General features: G+C 35.4%; 2 protein-coding genes and 1 long non-coding RNA gene across 3 annotated transcripts in view; 2 read left to right on the top strand and 1 right to left on the bottom strand.

Moving 5' to 3' along the window:
* The first annotated feature begins 1,580 nt into the window (after positions 1-1,580).
* LOC103022771 (coagulation factor XIII B chain) lies at positions 1,581-9,266 on the top strand. Its single transcript, XM_049482038.1, has 9 exons — positions 1,581-1,688; positions 2,805-2,981; positions 3,318-3,497; positions 3,620-3,802; positions 4,556-4,582; positions 5,169-5,222; positions 6,200-6,247; positions 7,522-7,683; positions 7,777-9,266. Exons 1-9 carry the CDS (start codon positions 1,637-1,639, stop codon positions 7,965-7,967), a joined length of 1,074 nt encoding a protein of 357 aa, XP_049337995.1. The 5' UTR covers positions 1,581-1,636; the 3' UTR covers positions 7,968-9,266.
* Positions 9,267-10,573: 1,307 nt separating this feature from the next.
* LOC103045138 (complement factor H-related protein 1) lies at positions 10,574-16,832 on the bottom strand. The gene is made up of 9 exons (XM_049482039.1): positions 16,726-16,832; positions 16,430-16,612; positions 15,968-16,147; positions 14,918-15,097; positions 14,113-14,142; positions 13,551-13,712; positions 13,318-13,458; positions 13,129-13,145; positions 10,574-10,730 (listed from the first exon to the last, which is right to left on the bottom strand). Exons 1-8 carry the CDS (start codon positions 16,778-16,780, stop codon positions 13,132-13,134), a joined length of 945 nt encoding a protein of 314 aa, XP_049337996.1. The 5' UTR covers positions 16,781-16,832; the 3' UTR covers positions 10,574-10,730; positions 13,129-13,131.
* Positions 11,679-17,915, top strand: part of LOC125803799 (uncharacterized) — a 42,276-nt gene continuing 36,039 nt past the window's right edge. The window contains exon 1 of the long non-coding RNA XR_007440165.1: positions 11,679-11,839. This is a non-coding gene — a long non-coding RNA (uncharacterized LOC125803799). The remainder of the gene's footprint in view (positions 11,840-17,915) is intronic.

Genomic DNA, 17,915 nt, shown 5'->3' with positions numbered 1-17,915 from the left:
CAAGACCAGCTGTGGGCTCTCTCAGGGCTCCGGCAGCTGATGGCAAGCGATCTCCCGATCATAATGGCCTTTTTTAGTGGCTTTAGACCGCTGGAATTTACTCTACTTTAATGAAATTGCATATTCAGAATCATACAAAGCGATTCAATGGAGGTTCATCACTTCTGATTATTTTTAAAAGAGCTTAAAATTCATTACTCCCAACTTATTTTATCCCAACCCAAGCCCTTTTTAAATCAGATGGAGTTCTAATCTTTTTAACTAATTGAATAAAACTTCCAAAGAAATGTTCAAAAGACCTTCATTAATCCAAATTATCCCAAAAGGTATCCAATCGAGTTTTATGGGAGATTTTAAGGGATTTAAGTAAAGAGTTTAAAAGAGCTCCATCAACACTGATGAAAACATTCACTGTTTTTTTTTTCTTTCTACTGTGAGAAAATGAGTCAACACTGTGGCTTTTGAGCATATAGAGCTTTTTCAGATGCTCAGAACTATTATCTCCTCACCTCAGGAAGTCTTGGGTGCCCATAAAAATGGTTGGCCTTAATTGAAGCACTTTAGGTAGGTACTGAGCACTGCATTCTGTGGCAAGATCTGACTAATGTTTCTGAGATGTTCTGAACCAGTTATTGAGAAGATCTCAGGTTGGATTTTGTCAAAGCGTCTCAAATTCGAACTTTATAAGCTTTAAGAACTGACTGTTCACTTGCTGCCCAACGTATCCAGCCCATATATTCTATATGTTACAGTATGTTACACATCTCTGCACCTTATCCTCACTATACACTTTATTATACCGTATCGGTACTGCACTGTCCTGTCTTTAAATTGTCTCGTCTTTTGTATTTATTGTTATTTAGTGTTATAATTTTATGTTGCACTGTCGTCACTCCTGCACTTTATGTTGTCTATTGTTTTATTGTTCTATGTTGCACCATGGTTCCAGAGGAACGTAATTTCACTACATGTGTACCTGTACTCAGATATAATGACAATAAAAGCCTCTTGACTTGACTTAACCCTTAATATTGCTTTTTGTTCCTAATTTTTCATGACTTGAATATTATTTTAAATGTCTTATTATAATCTCTTTTTTCTTTTTCTTTTAACATTGTTCTTAAACTATTTTCTTAAAGCACAAGCACATGTTTTTTTTCTTATTTTATTTTTTTATTTCCATTTAAATAGTTACACGTTTTTGTAATATGACTTCTCTTTGTATTTTCTAATTTGTAAAGCACTTTGAATGACCGTTGTGTTTGAAAGGTGCTATATAAATAAACTTGCCTTGCCTTAACATGTAGCATTGATCCCAGATAATCAGAGGTTGCACATTTTGGTTGATCTAAAGTTCTGGTTTTACAGTGTTCTAAAATTAAAAGATAAATAAAAAAAGTGATTTCTTATAAAGTTCATTAGACCTGAGCTCTTGGCTTTTATTGAGCAACTGAGGACTGAGGTCAATTACGAAACCTGCAGTGACGAACTAAACTCATGGTTTCTGGTAAAGAGAGTCGAGAGGTAAATTATTAACGATCTTTGTTTACAGAGCAGCTTGTTTTTAAAAGTTATCTGCTCTTCTTTTACCAGAAAGACGCCACTGTGCTCTGAGCTGAAGAACAACTCAAATAAAATGAGGATAATTGTGCTCGCGCTGTGTGTTTGGTTGTGTCAGGCCAGTGGAGGTAAGCTTTTTTGAGTTATCTAACGGGTTATTAGCTTTAGTACTAGAAATAAAGACCAATATTTAATTACATTTGGTGTTCAGTCAGTATTTTGTATTTTTTTAAATAGTTCTGTATTTTTTTAGGTGGTCTGATCTCCCTTTTCCAAGCTATTTTTTTCTTTTTGTGATGAATAAGGAAACTGTAAAAAATGGTGAATTAAATAATCAGATGTACAAATACATTTTTACCAATTTTAGATGACCATTGGCCTTATATAAACATTATATAAACATATCCAGCTCTTAAAAATGGTGAGTTTCTTTGTTTTTTTCAAATTCAAAACCTCTGGAATATAATCAAGAGGAAGATGGATGATCACAAACCATCAAACCACCAAACTGAACTGAACTGCTTGAATTTTTGCACCAGGAGTGAAGCAGCATAAAGTTATCCAAAAGCAGTGTGTAAGACTGGTGGAGGAGGAGAACATGATGCCAAGATGCATGAAAAAAAAACTGCGATTAAAAACCACCATGGTTATTCCACCAAATATTAATAATAATATTTCTGAAATCTTAATACTTTATAAATATGAACTTTTTTTAGTCTTAAAGCTCTGCATGTTTTTTTGTTATTTCAGTCATTTCTCATTTTCTGTAAATAAATGCTCTAAATGAGAATATTTTTATTTGGAATTTGGGAGAAATGTTGTCTGTAGTTTATAGAATAAAACAACAATGTTCATTTTACTCAAACATAAACCTATAAATAGCAAAATCAGATAAACTGATTCAGAAACTCACTTTTTTTCCAGAGCTGTGCATTTAATTTTGAAGACAGTCTTGTCATAAAATGCAGAACAAAAGAGATGCAAGGTTTTTGCAAGGTTCTTTCAATTAAAAAAAAAAAAATACTGTAAATTCTTTTAAACATTTTTAATATATTGCATCATATACAGAATTTTATAAGAAACTAAACTTAAATTGCCTCAAAACATTGTACATTTTTATGAGTTCACCATGCGACAGCTTATAATTGCATAAAAAAAAACTGGACCAACCCCCACACCATTATTGATTGATTGATTGACTTTTTTAAATACTGCAGTTGATTTGTAGTTGATCTTTTCTGCAGAATCCTGCAAACGCCCGAAGATCAGTGGAGGCTTTGTAGTCCCCGTGTCAGAGACCTACTCTCATGCTACTAAATTGTCCTACAGCTGCAACCGTGAAATGAAAACCACTCTGGAGACATGGTGGGGGGAGTTATTATGTGATAATGGGAAATGGTCCCCCGTCCCTCTCTGCGTTCGTAAGTACCCTTCCATTATATATTCATTATATATATATTTTATATAGTAAACAGCTGACTGGTAAAGCTTAATCACATGCATACTGTGTATTATTGATATGCCAGCATTGCATGTACAGCCTTATGTCAGCGTTTGGGCAATTTAGATTTTTTTATTTACCTGATCTCCATGTTTTTGGACTGTGGGAGGAAACCGGAGGAGTCCCCGGAAGAAACCCACGCAGACACGGGGAGAACATGGAAACTCCAAACAGTTAGGGACTTGAACCCAAGACCCCGGTGCTGGGAGGCAAATGCATAAACGCGTATACAATCTCTCTCTGTTTCTTTTTCCAGCTATAACCAACTGCATTCCCCAAAATATCAAAAACGCCCAACCAATGCCACCAAGAGCGTCCTATTCCGACAGCAGCAATGTTACCTTCGTTTGTAAAAGAGGCTTTAAGGCTGACGGACAAATTGACATGATGGTGACGTGTAATAAGGGGGCGTGGATCAGGCATGCAGAGTGTAAGCGTGAGTAGACTGATAAACGTCCGTATCCTTTTTAAAGTCATTCACATATTTAGTTGTTCATTTTAAGTCCCAGTGATGAAGCTTCTGAACTCTGAACTCTGTATGTTTTATTCATGTTGCAGGAGATGCGTCTGCATGCAACCCTCCTGCCAAGGTTAATAATGCGATGATCACAAGACCATACCAGGACACGTTTGAACACGGTGACACAGTGGAATTCGTTTGCCAAAATGGCTTCAGGTTGGAGGGAAACAAATCCAGCACATGTCTGAATGGAACATGGTCCAGTCCCCCAATTCAGTGTGGTAAGATAATTTAACTCCATCCCATCTTAAGCGTGTGAATAAACAATTTGTGAACACTTCAGTGAACACTTTAGATATGTGTACTTCAAACCCTTTAGACCATGAACAACCTACGATTAAACTAAAACTTACTAAAAATACAGTGGCGATTTCTTCATTAGGGCGCGAAATAGCGAGGAAAAAGTTTCCAGCACATTAAACCAGTGTTAAACTAGCTGTGACTGTTCTAGTCAGCCAGTCCTGCCTCTAAATATCTTAGACCAATCCGCATCGACCTACATTCCCTACAGTACTGTCTCTTTTTGGGCGGATTCCTGGCAATTTCAGGCTCTTCAATGATATCTCATGTTTCTCTTAGTTTTCCCATAGACTGAATAAAAGTTTGGTTGCTAAGGTTACTAGGTACCACGGCTTTCTTATGCGTATCATAATTATAAATTGCAATTGTACAGATTATTTTTTCTTCTTATTATTACTATCATCATTATTTTTTTCAGGCTTATTTCTTTGGTCAAGATGCACACTTTTTTTGAGGTAAACTGATAGATGCCTGTTGTAGATGTTTATTTTATGAAACTGATCAAAATAATTATAGTACTTATAGTTACTGGAGTAAACAACTGAAGTGTGGAATTACATACAGGTTCTATAGGATCAAGTGGTAAAAACTCATATAATGAGTTTATTTATTATAATTCATTGACCAATAAATGTATGTTACATGTTTACACTTTCTGTCCTTTTTTATTATAGTTAAAGTCATGGTGCAGACTCAACCTGGTGAGTTATTTTTTATCATTTGCTGTTTTAACATATGAACTTGTACATATAAGCTGTGTATCCGTCACTGATGCACACATTTATTGTACATTTAAAGTCTTCTACCTTTTTAAATACAATGTCTGAAGTGAAATTAATATTAAACATAATTCTTCCACATTTTCTTTTTTCAAGAGTTCCCCAGGATAATACACACCACAAACACACTCACACAGTTCTGCTTGTAAATGCAATCAGTGTGATAAAATAAAATACAAAAATACTAAAATAATGCATCTAAAATAAAAATACTGTTGGATGAAGACTAAACAAAATGTAATTTTATGATTAATGGTAATGTTAGCCAAACTCACAGAAACTCCAGATACAAATCACAAAGTTTATTGATAAAGAGACTAGGCTTACAAGTCGAGTAGTCAGGGGCAGGCAGGGGCAGTAACAGAATGGCACCATATATAAACATAAAACATGCCAGAGAGGGAGTAGTCAGGCAAACCAGGGTCATACATGAGATTTTCCGGTTGCCAGGTATAAACCACATTTGGCCCAATCAGCTGATGTATTCTTCTATATTTTCTGTTTTCAGAAGGTTCTGCTAATTCCAGAAAACCAACATATGATGAATCAGGAGTTACCCAGGGTAATACACACCACAAATACACCACTCACACAGTTCTCCATCAGTTTTACTACTAAAATAAAGGGAAAATGTTTAATTTCTCTGGTTGCAGAGAGACCAGATTATAGCCACTGAATGTGGATCAATGTTGCCTTTTTATATATGTTTCTATAAATATTTTAAGTATATGCTAAAAGATCAACTCAACATGGCAACCTCATTTGTTCTAGTTTAACCCGAGATATTTAACACTTGAGGAAAACGTTACACATGTTAAAGTTGAGGCTTGTAACTGATAGAGGTGGGCGGATCGATAATATCGAAACATCGATAATATCGATACCAATGCTGGTATCGATATTGAGCAATACTTGTTTAAAAAGATCAATACTCAAGCTTTTTTTCCTCTTTTTATATTTTTTACACTCTGTTTATTTAAGAAAAAACAGAATTGCACTGAAAGTAAAAAAAAAAACTTTATTTTTTATTGTTTTTCCTAAGAATAATTCTATTTGAAAAAGAAAGAAAGAAAGAAAGAAAGAACTAGAAAAGATCTAGTCTAGTGAGGGCAGAATTTTTATTTTATATTTGTATTGTGATTTCTCCTTTTCTACTGCAAAAAATGTTAAGGCAAACTTTGTTTTGTTACTGTTCCATTGTTTCTAAACAAAAATGTTGATTGTGATAAAGTATATAAAGTATTTTGTTGTCACATAGAATGTCGGCAAATTTCTAAATCTTAAATTAAATCTTAAATTATTGAAAAAAAATATCGATATCGGTATCGATATCGGCAATACTGGCCCTGCATTTACTTGGTATCGGATCGATCGATACCTAAATTCCTGGTATCGCCCACCTCTCGTAACTGTTATTAAATTGGATTTGAGCTCATTTGTTTCAGTGAAAGATTGAGCTATTTTAGCTTTATCTTTAGTCGAGCTGTTAACCGTGCGCTGTGCAGTTTGAAGTGTTTGATCTTTTTTATTTGTTTTTAGGTGGTTCAGAAGATTCCAGTGACCCATCAAGACCAGCAATTACTCATGGTAATTCCCACCTCAAATACACTCATACAGTTTCAATGGCAATGCAATCAGTTTTACCAGTAGCAGCTAAAAGTACTTCTAATTTTAGGAGTGGAGATGCAAATCAAGGCCATCCAGTGTAACTCACCTGTATGATATAGCTAATGTATGATAGCATGAAGCTAAAAGCAGCACACTGGAACCTTTTTTTTGTTCTAGATAAAACAAAGGCTATCAATACTTGGAATCAATGCTTGGAACTCTGACTTTAACCCTTAAAGGGCTCATTCCATCGTTTTTTCAATCATTTTGAGGTTTGACAGTAGAAATGAGTGTGGAATCACTACTTTGCCATTTTTTTAACTGTTATAACTGTTGTCATTTCTGTCTATGTTGATGTTTATTAACTGCTTTATAATGAGTTTTAAAGTATCTGCAACCTAATTAATAACCATTAATAATCTTCTTTACAAATCATTCATAAACCCTTTATAAAGGTAGTCTTATTTTAAAGTGATACCCATTAATACACCTTTCATTAAATCAGCAGAAGGGGCACATAGACACACAGGGGAGAAGCCTTTTTAAAAAGCAGTTTTGATTGGTTAGTACCCATAATATAACAATAATATATATTTCTGGTTAAATAATATGAAATTATTTACATGCACCTTTTGTCATCCCTTTTCTGAAGGGTTAGAAGGGCCTTACTGTACACCACTGCCATTAACTCGGAATCAATCAGTAACACATCTAAAGAAAAATTACATTTAAATTATACATGAACGAAAGCTGTGAGGATGTGTGTTTAAAATCGCTTTAGGTTATGATGCATTAAAAAAAAATAATTAAAAAGCGCTCTATCAAAAAAAAAAGGGCATTTTAATGCACTTACTTCAACAAAACCAGAGCATTATTAAATTAGGAAAAAGGATTAAAACAGAAAACAGAAGCACAGAAACACAAACCAGCAAATCAGAAACCCTGGAGAAGTTGGCACCACCTAAAAATATTTGCTTTAAAAAAGATCTCATTCCATACAATTTTCATTCATTTTAAAGTGTCTAGTTGTGTCTCTAGTATGAATGAATGCCTTGTGAGCTGTTTGTTTGTGAGAAAAAAAGTGTTCCGGTGTTTCTATTTAGCCCTGCTTCAGTTCACTAGATTAGAGGTCTCTAAAGAAAGACAGGATTTGCCATGTCTCTCTGATCAACTCGTATAAAGTGCATTTTAGCAGAATGATACCTTTAATCTAATCTAAGGCTTTTCTGAAGTTAACAGTCTTTTATTTCCAGTCAGAGAGTGTAAACCTTACCCCACTATTGAAAATGGAGATTTTATCGAGGAGTCTGGTGGGAGGGCCTTAAAAGCTGAGTGTGCTTCATTTTACAAACTTGAAGGACCCAAACAAGTAATGTGTGTATTAGGACAGTGGTCGAAGCTGCCTGTTTGTAAAGGTTGGTAAAATAAAACCCTTTTTTAAATTCTTATCAAACTTCAACTGATTGGCAGATGATTTATTGATTATAGCTTTTATTCTTTGTCTGCAGCTCCATGTTTACTGGATCAGTCACAGTTACTTCGCAGTCAAAGAAGATACTTGATACACGGTGAAGAGGATGAATTTTGGTGCAAGTGGGGTGGATGGGTGAAAGTCAAGTGTGTTGATGGAAGAGCGCAATATGAAGGATGTAAGTGTATCATACATACTGTATTCCACCTGCTCAAAAACACACTTTAAACTTAGCTTAGGTATGTTAATATATGTAATAACTAACTCAATGTGTGTGTGTGTGTGTTTTTTTCTTTTCTTTTTTTTTAGGTGGTTACTAGGTGAGTAGACTACATAAAAACAGTATCTCAGCACAGGAGTTCACTCTATAGATGAGCTACACTGGGTCTGGGTGATGATCAGACCTGCGCAAGGCGTTTTGCGATGCTCGTTGCTATCTTACACCCAGTCAACAGTCTATTTTCCCACCTTGCTCATGCATCGTTAAAATATCATCATAATTTAGGAATATATTGGCAGCAGGAAACACAGGAGAGTCGGTGATTTTGACTGTTGTCAGGGTTTAAACAGTCAGTGGCGCTCCTGTGTTTCCTGCTGCCAAGATAGAAACACACCAGAAACTCATAGTACTGAACACACCTCACTTCCAGACCACTATCTTGGCAGCAGGAAACACAGGAGCGCTGCTGACTGATTAAAACCCTGACAACAGTCAAAAGTCAGCTGCGCAACCATTATACTTATATATATATAGTACATACTGACACGCCCTAAATCAGTCTACACAAAGCACAACTAACCAGTAGGCTATAGATCACTAAAAAATAGCCCTCAGACTTAAAATACATAAAAGTACAAGTGCTCTATCAAAAAAGTGACTTGAGTAGAAGTTGAGGTGTTCTTTAAGCTCCACATTTAAGAGGAAGTACTCAAATATTTCTCACTTAAGTACTGTTAGTAGTTTATTATAAAATGTACTAAAATACTACTCAAGTACTGAAAGTAAACGGACAGTACTGTGTTATGTAGTTATTACAGAAAGCAGCCAAAGTCTGGATCTCATATTGCTTATATTATTTTAATAACATTCACAATTCCACAATTTACATTTACATCGAGTCTTCAGTTAACTCTTTAAAAAAGCTCTAGTCCAAAAGAGAAGGGGAACAGAGCTCACAGCTATTCAGTATAAAAGGTCAGTAGTTGGTCTATCACTATAGCGAAATCAAATCAAGCTGTCAAAGGCCTCAAACACATGTTTTATATGTAAAAACAAGTGATCAGAGCAACTAAAACACTGAGATTAACTCTTAATAAACACATAATTGTATCTGTGATGTTTTCTGTGTTTTAATCAGTGTTTTTATGTTTTTAAGGCGAAATGAGAGCCTGAGGCAAATCTCACCATCCCATCCTCGTCTGAAACACACAGTCAGAGTGACCGGAGGACCTGCAAATCCTAAAACTCAAACCCTTTTCATCATTACGTTCTCTTTATTCATCCACAATAAAAGCAGAGAACTCAGAGTTGTCTTGAATTTTTTCATCATTTTACTTATTTTATAGCATGTAATTTATGTGGTTTATAAAAAGTTTATAAAAAGCATTTATTGGGATTATTATTTTTAAATAGTGGATGATTTCATTTTAATTTTTTTATAATTGAAATTGTCCAATTCTAAAAAAAAAATAGAATTTATTCTGTAGATTTTATTATTTAAAAAAAGAAAGCTTAAGCTTGAAATGAGTTATTTTCTCTATTTGCCGGGGCCTACCAGAATACAGAGAATGGTAAAAGAACCAACAATTTAAAGGAAGCTTATTCTCCTTTAACATTATTAACAAAATTAACGTTTTGAAAACGTCTGACATAATAATACTGATACTAAACTCATGGAAATGTTGAATAGTAACATTACCAAAACTAAAAATTAAAACATTGACCCCACTGACATTTACGCAATGTTATCCGGACTTTAAAAATGTTAAATAATACAATTTTCTGGAAAATATTAAAAAAAAAATCTGCAACATTCAGAAAACTTTTTTCTAACCTAAAATTTTCATGCCACAGAATTTAGCAGTTTTTTTTTTTTTTTTTACACTTTTTTCACGTTTTTAATGCCATACCAACCAGGGTCAGATTACATGTTCCCAGTGTGACTCATTTTACTGAAACACTGAATCACTCTTTGTAAAATCTGGTGAAAATTCAATCTTCTTTTTAACATCACAGTGATTTTTGTGAAATCTCACGCAACCCTACTAGTTAAGCAGATATTTAGAAACAAACATGGCAGACCAATTTGTGCATCCCATTTAAAACAATGGGACCGTGCACTGTGCAGCTTGATTTAGGGGGGCGTGTCAGTGTGTCTTTGCTGTCGTAACGTCTGGAAAAGTACTAATTCTCTTAATTAATCATGGTTACTTTTTTAAGCGGTTCTGTGGATTTTAGGTCACTCATTATCTGTAATTATGTAAGTATTTGCATATTAAAATAACCTTTCATTCTGGGCTTTATTATGCAAACATTCTCTGCACTGCCCTCTTCCCCACCACCATCTTTATGATACCTGGACTGTATCTTTTGTGAATAAATGTACTGAGTAGATCTAGGATGTAAGAATCTGTGCTAAATCACACTGCAGATCTTCTCCCGGCTTGTTGTGGCCCAAATTTACTCAATTAATACAAGTCTGATTCTGAATCTCCTTTTTTTAATGAATACATATAAAACTATTCTAATTATATACTATTATCACTATGATTAAACTTACCAAAACTATAAAATAGAATAATGTGCTTTATTAATAAAGAAACTAATAAAGCTCTGAATTTAAGAAATGTCTTTATTGTGAAGAAGAAGAAGAAGAAAAGTTTATAATGAGTAAAGACCAGATACAGGATGATATTTTGATTCAGTCGCTCTGCAGGTTTACAGGTTTCAGGTGTAGACGGGAGATTAAGCCACGCCTTCCATACAGATCACTGTTAAAACAAGAAGAAGATTTCACTACACACTTCTAATAATTACTCTCACCATATCAACAGATTTACAGTGAGATAATGAACACAGATCACCTCTGATTGGCTAACAGCACTGCAACACCAGGAGGCAGCGAGACGGACAACAGTTATAACTGTTTTAAAATAAAGACATTTTTACACTAATAACAGTCTTTACAATGTCATGTGTTTCTTTTTACAACATGTGTAATAATGCCCTGCGCTTAGTGCTGTTCCGCCTATACTGACCTAGTCTTAGAGTCTCTGTAAAACACCAAATCCACCGGAGATCCTATTTAAACCAATAGTTACACACACACACAGAGGTAGAGTCCAGGTCCAGAAAGTAAAAATCCACCCCGGGGTTTTGTTGGCTGAGCCGCAGAGTGAGGATTTTTACTTTTAACTAGTGTAAACAGTGTGAACTGTTGTAAACATCTAAACACCTGCCTATCTCAATTGTACTTGGCTGGTGGTGTTTTTCCTGCAATTCTAACCATTTGTTTCTTAGCTCTGAATTACTGGGTAAAGTATATAAACACTGATGTGTTATTCGCTCAAATAACACAGGAATGAACTGCATGCTGTTAGCTCCTAGCGCTGTAAGTTAGCTCCTATCTGACGAGACGGCATCGCCGCACGGCTTCAGCTCTGCCTGTGTGCGGTCCCGAGCCGAGGTGGGCGGGGCCATGAATATTAATTCACGGGTTGACGTAGACACAGTGCTTTTCCTGATCGACTCGTTTTTTTTCTGAATATTTTCTTTTACTAGCTGCTGCAGAGAATGAGGATGAGGAGGAGTTTCATGTTCATGTGCAGCATCATAAACAACTCAGAGAGACCTGCTGTATTTCAGAAAACAAAAAGATCAAGAAAAAGTGGATTTAAGAGGAAGGAAAACTTTAAGGAAGACGAAATGATGCCACGTCTGTTGGAGGTGAAGGTTTAGAAGGTCTTCACACGCCGTTAAAATATTCATATCGTGTTTTATAACTAGAAGCAGGTTTACACCATACCTGTCAAGTTTTAGATTTAAAAATAAGGGATATTTTCCTCTGTCCTCTTAAAGTCGCCCCACCAGCCCAACGAAGGTTCAGTATCCCTTACATTTTAAGACAGGTTTACAAAAAATCTAAAATATCCACATGTGAACCACTTACACACTACAATTAGATTATCAGAATCTGAAATGTTGTGGACATTCCTACATATGTCATTCTTTTAATACAGCCAAATTAAAAACCCTTTTCTAGATATTAAAAAAAGTTAAGATTTCATGTCTTTTTTACCATAAATATTATATATTTTTTTATTTATTTAATAGATTTAAAATTGAACAAAGGGTGCACAAATTCTGCAAAATGACTGTTGGTGACCTAAAAATAGTATCATGAGCTTTTACTAAAAGGACATGGACCAGATATATTTCATCAGTAAAAAATAGTCCTAAGTGGCCTACACAATAATTTTTAATTAATACTTCTTCCTTTTGATCACTCCACCCCTGATCAGTTCAGATAATGTCGGTCCTCTCCACATTTCTAGTTAAACTGAGTCACAAGCTGTATTTTTTTTATTTGAAAAGATTTGATCTGTGTGTTTTATTTCGGAGACGAGTATTTTTAAGCAGCTATCAGAAAAATCTCATCACAGTTTACATGATTAGACTACCGTTACCTTTCTTTAAGAAAAATCGCTGTATATCCAGATATGTTTTAACATCAGCAGCTCCGACTAGCTCCCTGAACTCACAGCGACGGGGGGCTTCCCAACACTGACCCTCCTTTGCAAGCTGATTGGCTGTTTCTCCTGAAAGGCGGGACTTTCTCATTGAACCGGCTCCACGATTGGTTAAGAGACACAGCGCGGTCAGTGCCCTGTCTCCTCAATAATATATAGTTTTTAATCTTAATATAATACAGGAAATTTACGGGAAAATACTAATACGGGAGGACGGCGGGAAAGAGGAGTAAAATACGGTAGTTTCCCGGCCAAAACGGGAGACTTGACAGGTATGAAAGTTTACACTAATGTGTGGTGAATGTACTGGAACCAAATAAGCGAGGTCGACAACGTCGTCTGTTGTTTTAAAGGAAAAGGGAATCATTTTGCATCTCAGTCTATTTCAATCGTGGTATATTTGCATCGATTATTAACTACATTGCCGAGCATCGCTGCATTTCTCTTCTATTCTATTCTATTCTATTCAGAAGTCGCTAAAAGTTGTGAAATTGGCAGGTTGTAGCTTAGCGTAGGTGACCCAGAAGTGTTAGTTCAGGGTCAATTGAGGGTAAAATCACTACTAACACTCCTAAAACTAAAACAAAAGCAATTTGTGTAGTTCTAAACGAGAGACACTGAATTAAGATAACCTACTCACCCATTATTTTAAACCACCTGGAAGCAAACAAAACAAAAAACACACATTTAGTTTTTGAGAAACAATCCAGTAATGAAGACACTCACTATAATTGTGCTGAATTATTAAGTAACCTAAGAATCATTGATCTAAGCTAAGTTTAAAGTGTGTTTGTGAGCAGGTGGAATACAGTATGTATGATACACTTACATCCTTCATACTGCGCTCTTCCATCAACACACTTGACTTTCACCCATCCACCCCACTTGCACCAAAATTCATCCTCTTCACCGTGTATCAAGTATGATCTTTGACTGCGAAGTAACTGTGACTGATCCAGTAAACATGGAGCTGCAGACAAAGAATAAAAGCTATAATCAATAAATCATCTGCCAATCAGTTGAAGTTTGATTAGAATTAACACTGCATTTGATTTTACCAACCTTTACAAACAGGCAGCTCCGACCACTGTCCTGATACACACATTACTTGTTCGGGTCCTTCAAGTTTGTAATATGAAGCACACAGAGCTTTTAAGGTTCTCCCACCAGCCTCCTCGATAAAATCTCCATTTTCAATAGTGGGGTAAGGTCCACACTCTCTGACTGGAAATAAAAGACTGTTAACTTCAGAAAAGCTCTATCATTTTATTATTGAGGATACACATTTTACTGTAAAGTTTACTGTAAAAAGACTAATACAAAAAAATATAGAAAATCATGTAACAATGGAAAAATAATTAATTACAAAGTGAAATGGTGCTGGCAGCCTAAAAATTCTGAAAAAAATGGAATTGTCCCATAAAATTATTTTAAAGATACTTCAGCCAAATTTACATTCTGATGTTTAACTCAAGCAACTCCAGCAGACGGCTCACTATTAGAATATTTATCTTTTAGTGGGCGGAGCCTGAGAGAGTACTTAAGTTAAAATTTCACTCTCATCATCACTCATCACTCCATCAAAAATGAAAAATTTAGAAAACTTTATTTTGATCAGTATTACCGTGAGAAACTGCTGGCCTTTCAGCAACTCCTGTAAAAGAAAATAAAAATTAGAAATAGTCATTTCTTGTCTAATAGAAGGTAATATTATAGGATTACTCTGATTCTCATTCTGGTTTAACATATATATATATATATGGTGTATAATATATATGTGTCTGAAGAAAACATTTCTCAGAACTCTAAAACTCTACAGTCTGAACACAACTAGAGCTCAACAAAATTCTATATAATTCTAAACCCGACCGAATCCCCACAAACATTTAGTCTGAATAATTTAAACTCAACAAAATTAACAACTGTAACAAAATTCAAACTAATATAAAAACTGTAACAAAATTTAAACAATTCTAACGATTGTAACAAAAATATGATCATTAATTAAAATGTAAAAACTCTAACTCAATCAAAATTAAAAAACTCGAACGACTGTAACAAAATTGTAACAACTCTAACGACTGTTACGAGATGTTTTCTACTTCTAACTGTAACCCAACAGAATTCTGTTTGAATCTGACTGTAGCTGAATAAAATTATTTCTATTTCTGACAGTTTCCCAAAAAAAAACTTTCTGTCAGAAGCTGATTATAACCCAACAATATTCTGTTACACCACAGAGCAACACAATAAAATATATAGTGCAGCCTAATGAAATTTAGTAGGAACCAAAACAGTTCAATAAAATGTAACTTTTCAAAACCCAAAGATAAAACACTGTGAGACACTTCTGTAAGATTTCCATGTTTCTTTATCCAGTCAGATTTAATTACAGTAAAAACAGAGTAAATAAGGTCAGATAATCTTACCACACTGAGGTGCAGGAGTCCAAACTCCAAACATGCAATAGCTGAATTTCTCTCCGACCATCTCATGTCCATTTTTACACCGGTATTCTACTCTATCAGTGTGATCAAACATATTCTGGGATGGTTGTGTGATGACTGCATCAGCAACACTGGGAGGCACACCACATGCAGTCAGTTTCCCTGAAAAATGACAAATTTCATTATTGTTTAATGGCAAGAAAATACAATTAAACACATCAATCAATTATAAATAAATCATTCAATCAATCAATCAATCAATCATCCTTTATTTTGACTCGGAACTACATTGTGGGCAACCCTCATTTTCAATTTACAGAAACAGGAATTAACATAATAACTAAATAATAACCAACTAATAACTAATAATAACTAAGTTTAATAATTTTAAAATAATAGTAAAATGTAACATAAAAATGGATTAAATAACAATGAAACAATAATAATAAAACAATAATAATAATAATAATAATAATAATAATAATAATAATAATAATAATAATAATAATAATAATAATAATAATAATAATAATAATAAAACTTGCTGTAAGTAAGAAATTAAGACCAAAAGAATATAAGATTCACACAACAAAAAAACAGTTAGCATTAAGCTAAACTAACGTTAACATAGTACAATAAAAAAATAAAATTAATTAATTAATAAAAAAAATAATGACAAATAATATTTAATTAAAAAATAAAATTAGTTAAAAAGTAATGATGCAAAACTATAAAAAATGAAATAATGAAAGAAATAAAAAGAAAATAAAGAACTAAGAGAAGAACTAAAAGAAGAAATAAAAGTTAAGAATAAATAAGATAAAGTAAAACAGGTACAGGCTGTCTGAAGGTGGTTAGATATTAAAAGTTTAAAATGACTCCAGTAAGTTGAGTTTTAGTGAGTTTTAGTGTTTCCTGTAGTGAATTCCAACTCACTGCTGCTCTGTAGCTAAAAGCAGATTTTCCCAGTTCAGTAAAAACTGAAAATAAATTCATTGTGTTTTTTCTGCAGATATCGTAAAGTTTACTCACGTTTACACATCGGCAGCTTCCACTGTCCGTCTGTACAGACCGCCTCGTGAACATCGACTTCTTCAAACTGGTAGCCTTTATTACAGGAGAAGTTCAGTCTGCTGTTACTGGAGTAGGAGGTCTGTAATGGCTGCACTGGTTTTGCGTTCGGTACTTCTGGTGCAAAACAGTCGTTTACAGCTGAGACAAAAAAAAGAAACAGAAGAAGAGATGTGCATTTATAATTTACAGATTCAGGGCTCTATCGTATACCCTGCGCCACGATGCTCATTGCTATCTTACACCACGACACCAGTTCATTTTCATGCCTTGCGCCTGCACTGTTATGATAGTGTCTGAGTTTAGGAATATATCTACACTGATGAGTGTGGTGTCCGTCTGATGTTCATATTTAAACAGTGTTTTATGAATGTATGGGTTAATATGATCAGTTCTATTGGCTGAAAAATACAATGTACTTACCAATACACTGAGCAGTGTGAGACCACTTCCCGTTTTCACACATTAACTCCCCCCACCACGTCTGTAGAGCAGGTTTCAGGCCGGAATCACAGCTGTAGAAAACTTTAGAGCCGTGCTGATAAACGTCTTGCTGAGGAACCAGAAAGCCCTGACTGAGTTCTGGACTCTGACAGGCCTGAGCATCTGTGGGAAGAAAGACTGGAGCTTTAAATAAACTGCAAAAAGTAGCAGATTTACTCACAAACAACAAGATCAATATCAATTTTACACCAAATACACTGTTCTAAAGATCTTACTGTTACTGTCTGGAAACAACCAAACACAGAACAGAGCAAACAGGACGATCCTCATTCTGATCTTCAGTTCAGGACGCAGCTTTAACCTACTTCTGAAAGAGAGACGGGAGACTTTATAGACAAGCTGCTCTGTAAATAAGGAGCGTTAATAATTTACCTCTCGACCCTCTTTACCAGAAATCATGAGTTTAGTACGATTTCGTAACTGCAGACTTCATCGTTCTGAAGCAAAACAATTATAGTCTTTTTTAAATTCAAGTCAAGTAGTTTTATTGTGAATACTGCATGAGTACAGGACATACAGAGAATTGAAATTACGTTACTCTCCTTCCCAAATTTTACAGCAAGTGCAGATATAAGATTATAATATAAAACGAATGGGAGACACTATATGTACAGTACAACAAGGACACAAATAGACATACAAGAGACAATAGTGCAATAGTGATGGAATGACAGTGCAAGTATAAACAGAACCCGTATGAACAGTAGTGCAAATATGATATAATAGCTGATATAAAGGCTGTGAATGAGTGCGTAGAGTTTTTAAAAGTTCAATTACTGTATTGGTGGGGGGTCAGGATGCTGAGTAAGTGTGTGCTGGGGGCAGGATTGGGATGGGGGGTAGAGCAGGAAGAGAGTTCAGCATCCTCACAGCCTGATGGATGGAGCTGTCCCTCAGTCTGCTGGTCCTCGCCCCGAGACTCCGCAGTCTCCTCCCTGATGGCAGCAGGCTGAAGAAGCTGTGTAGTGGGTGGGGGGGGATCTCTGTACAAGTCCTGAAGGGAGGGGAGAGAGGTGCCAACAATCTTCTCAGCTGCTCTCACGATGCGCTGGAGGGTCCTGCGGCAGGATGCTGTGCAGGCCCCGTACCACACGGTGAAACAGCTGGTCAGGATGCTCTCGATGGCCCCTCTGTAGAAGGTGGCCATGATGGGGGTGGGGGCTCCAGCTCTTCTCAGCTTGCGGAGAAAGTAGAGACGCTGGTTTGCCTTCCTGGCCAGTGATGCTGAGTTGGTGCTCCAGGAGAGGTCCTCTGTGACGTGCACACCCAGGAACTTGGTGCTGCTCACCCTCTCCACAGCAGTTCCGTTGATGGACAGAGGAGTGTGCTGTGTGTGAGTTCTCCTGAAGTCCACAACAATCTCCTTGGTCTTCTCTGTGTTCAGAGAGAGATTGTTTAAGAGCAC

This window comes from Astyanax mexicanus, chromosome 8 (assembly GCF_023375975.1).
Source record: "Astyanax mexicanus isolate ESR-SI-001 chromosome 8, AstMex3_surface, whole genome shotgun sequence".
In the NCBI taxonomy this organism is placed as follows: domain Eukaryota; kingdom Metazoa; phylum Chordata; class Actinopteri; order Characiformes; family Acestrorhamphidae; genus Astyanax; species Astyanax mexicanus.
This window is presented reverse-complemented; position numbering and strand designations above follow the sequence as displayed.

Coding starts and splice junctions, on each gene's coding strand:
- LOC103045138 (XM_049482039.1), bottom strand. CDS start 16,780: ATGAGGATCGTCCTGTTTGCTCTGTTCTGTGTTTGGTTGTTTCCAGAC. Junction 16,613..16,725: donor GTTGTTTCCAGACAGTAACA/GTAAGATCTTTA, acceptor TTCTTCCCACAG/ATGCTCAGGCCTGTCAGAGT. Junction 14,143..14,917: donor GACTCCTGCACCTCAGTGTG/GTAAGATTATCT, acceptor TTTCTTTTACAG/GAGTTGCTGAAAGGCCAGCA.
- LOC103022771 (XM_049482038.1), top strand. CDS start 1,637: ATGAGGATAATTGTGCTCGCGCTGTGTGTTTGGTTGTGTCAGGCCAGT. Junction 2,982..3,317: donor CCCCGTCCCTCTCTGCGTTC/GTAAGTACCCTT, acceptor TTCTTTTTCCAG/CTATAACCAACTGCATTCCC. Junction 5,223..6,199: donor TGAATCAGGAGTTACCCAGG/GTAATACACACC, acceptor ATTTGTTTTTAG/GTGGTTCAGAAGATTCCAGT.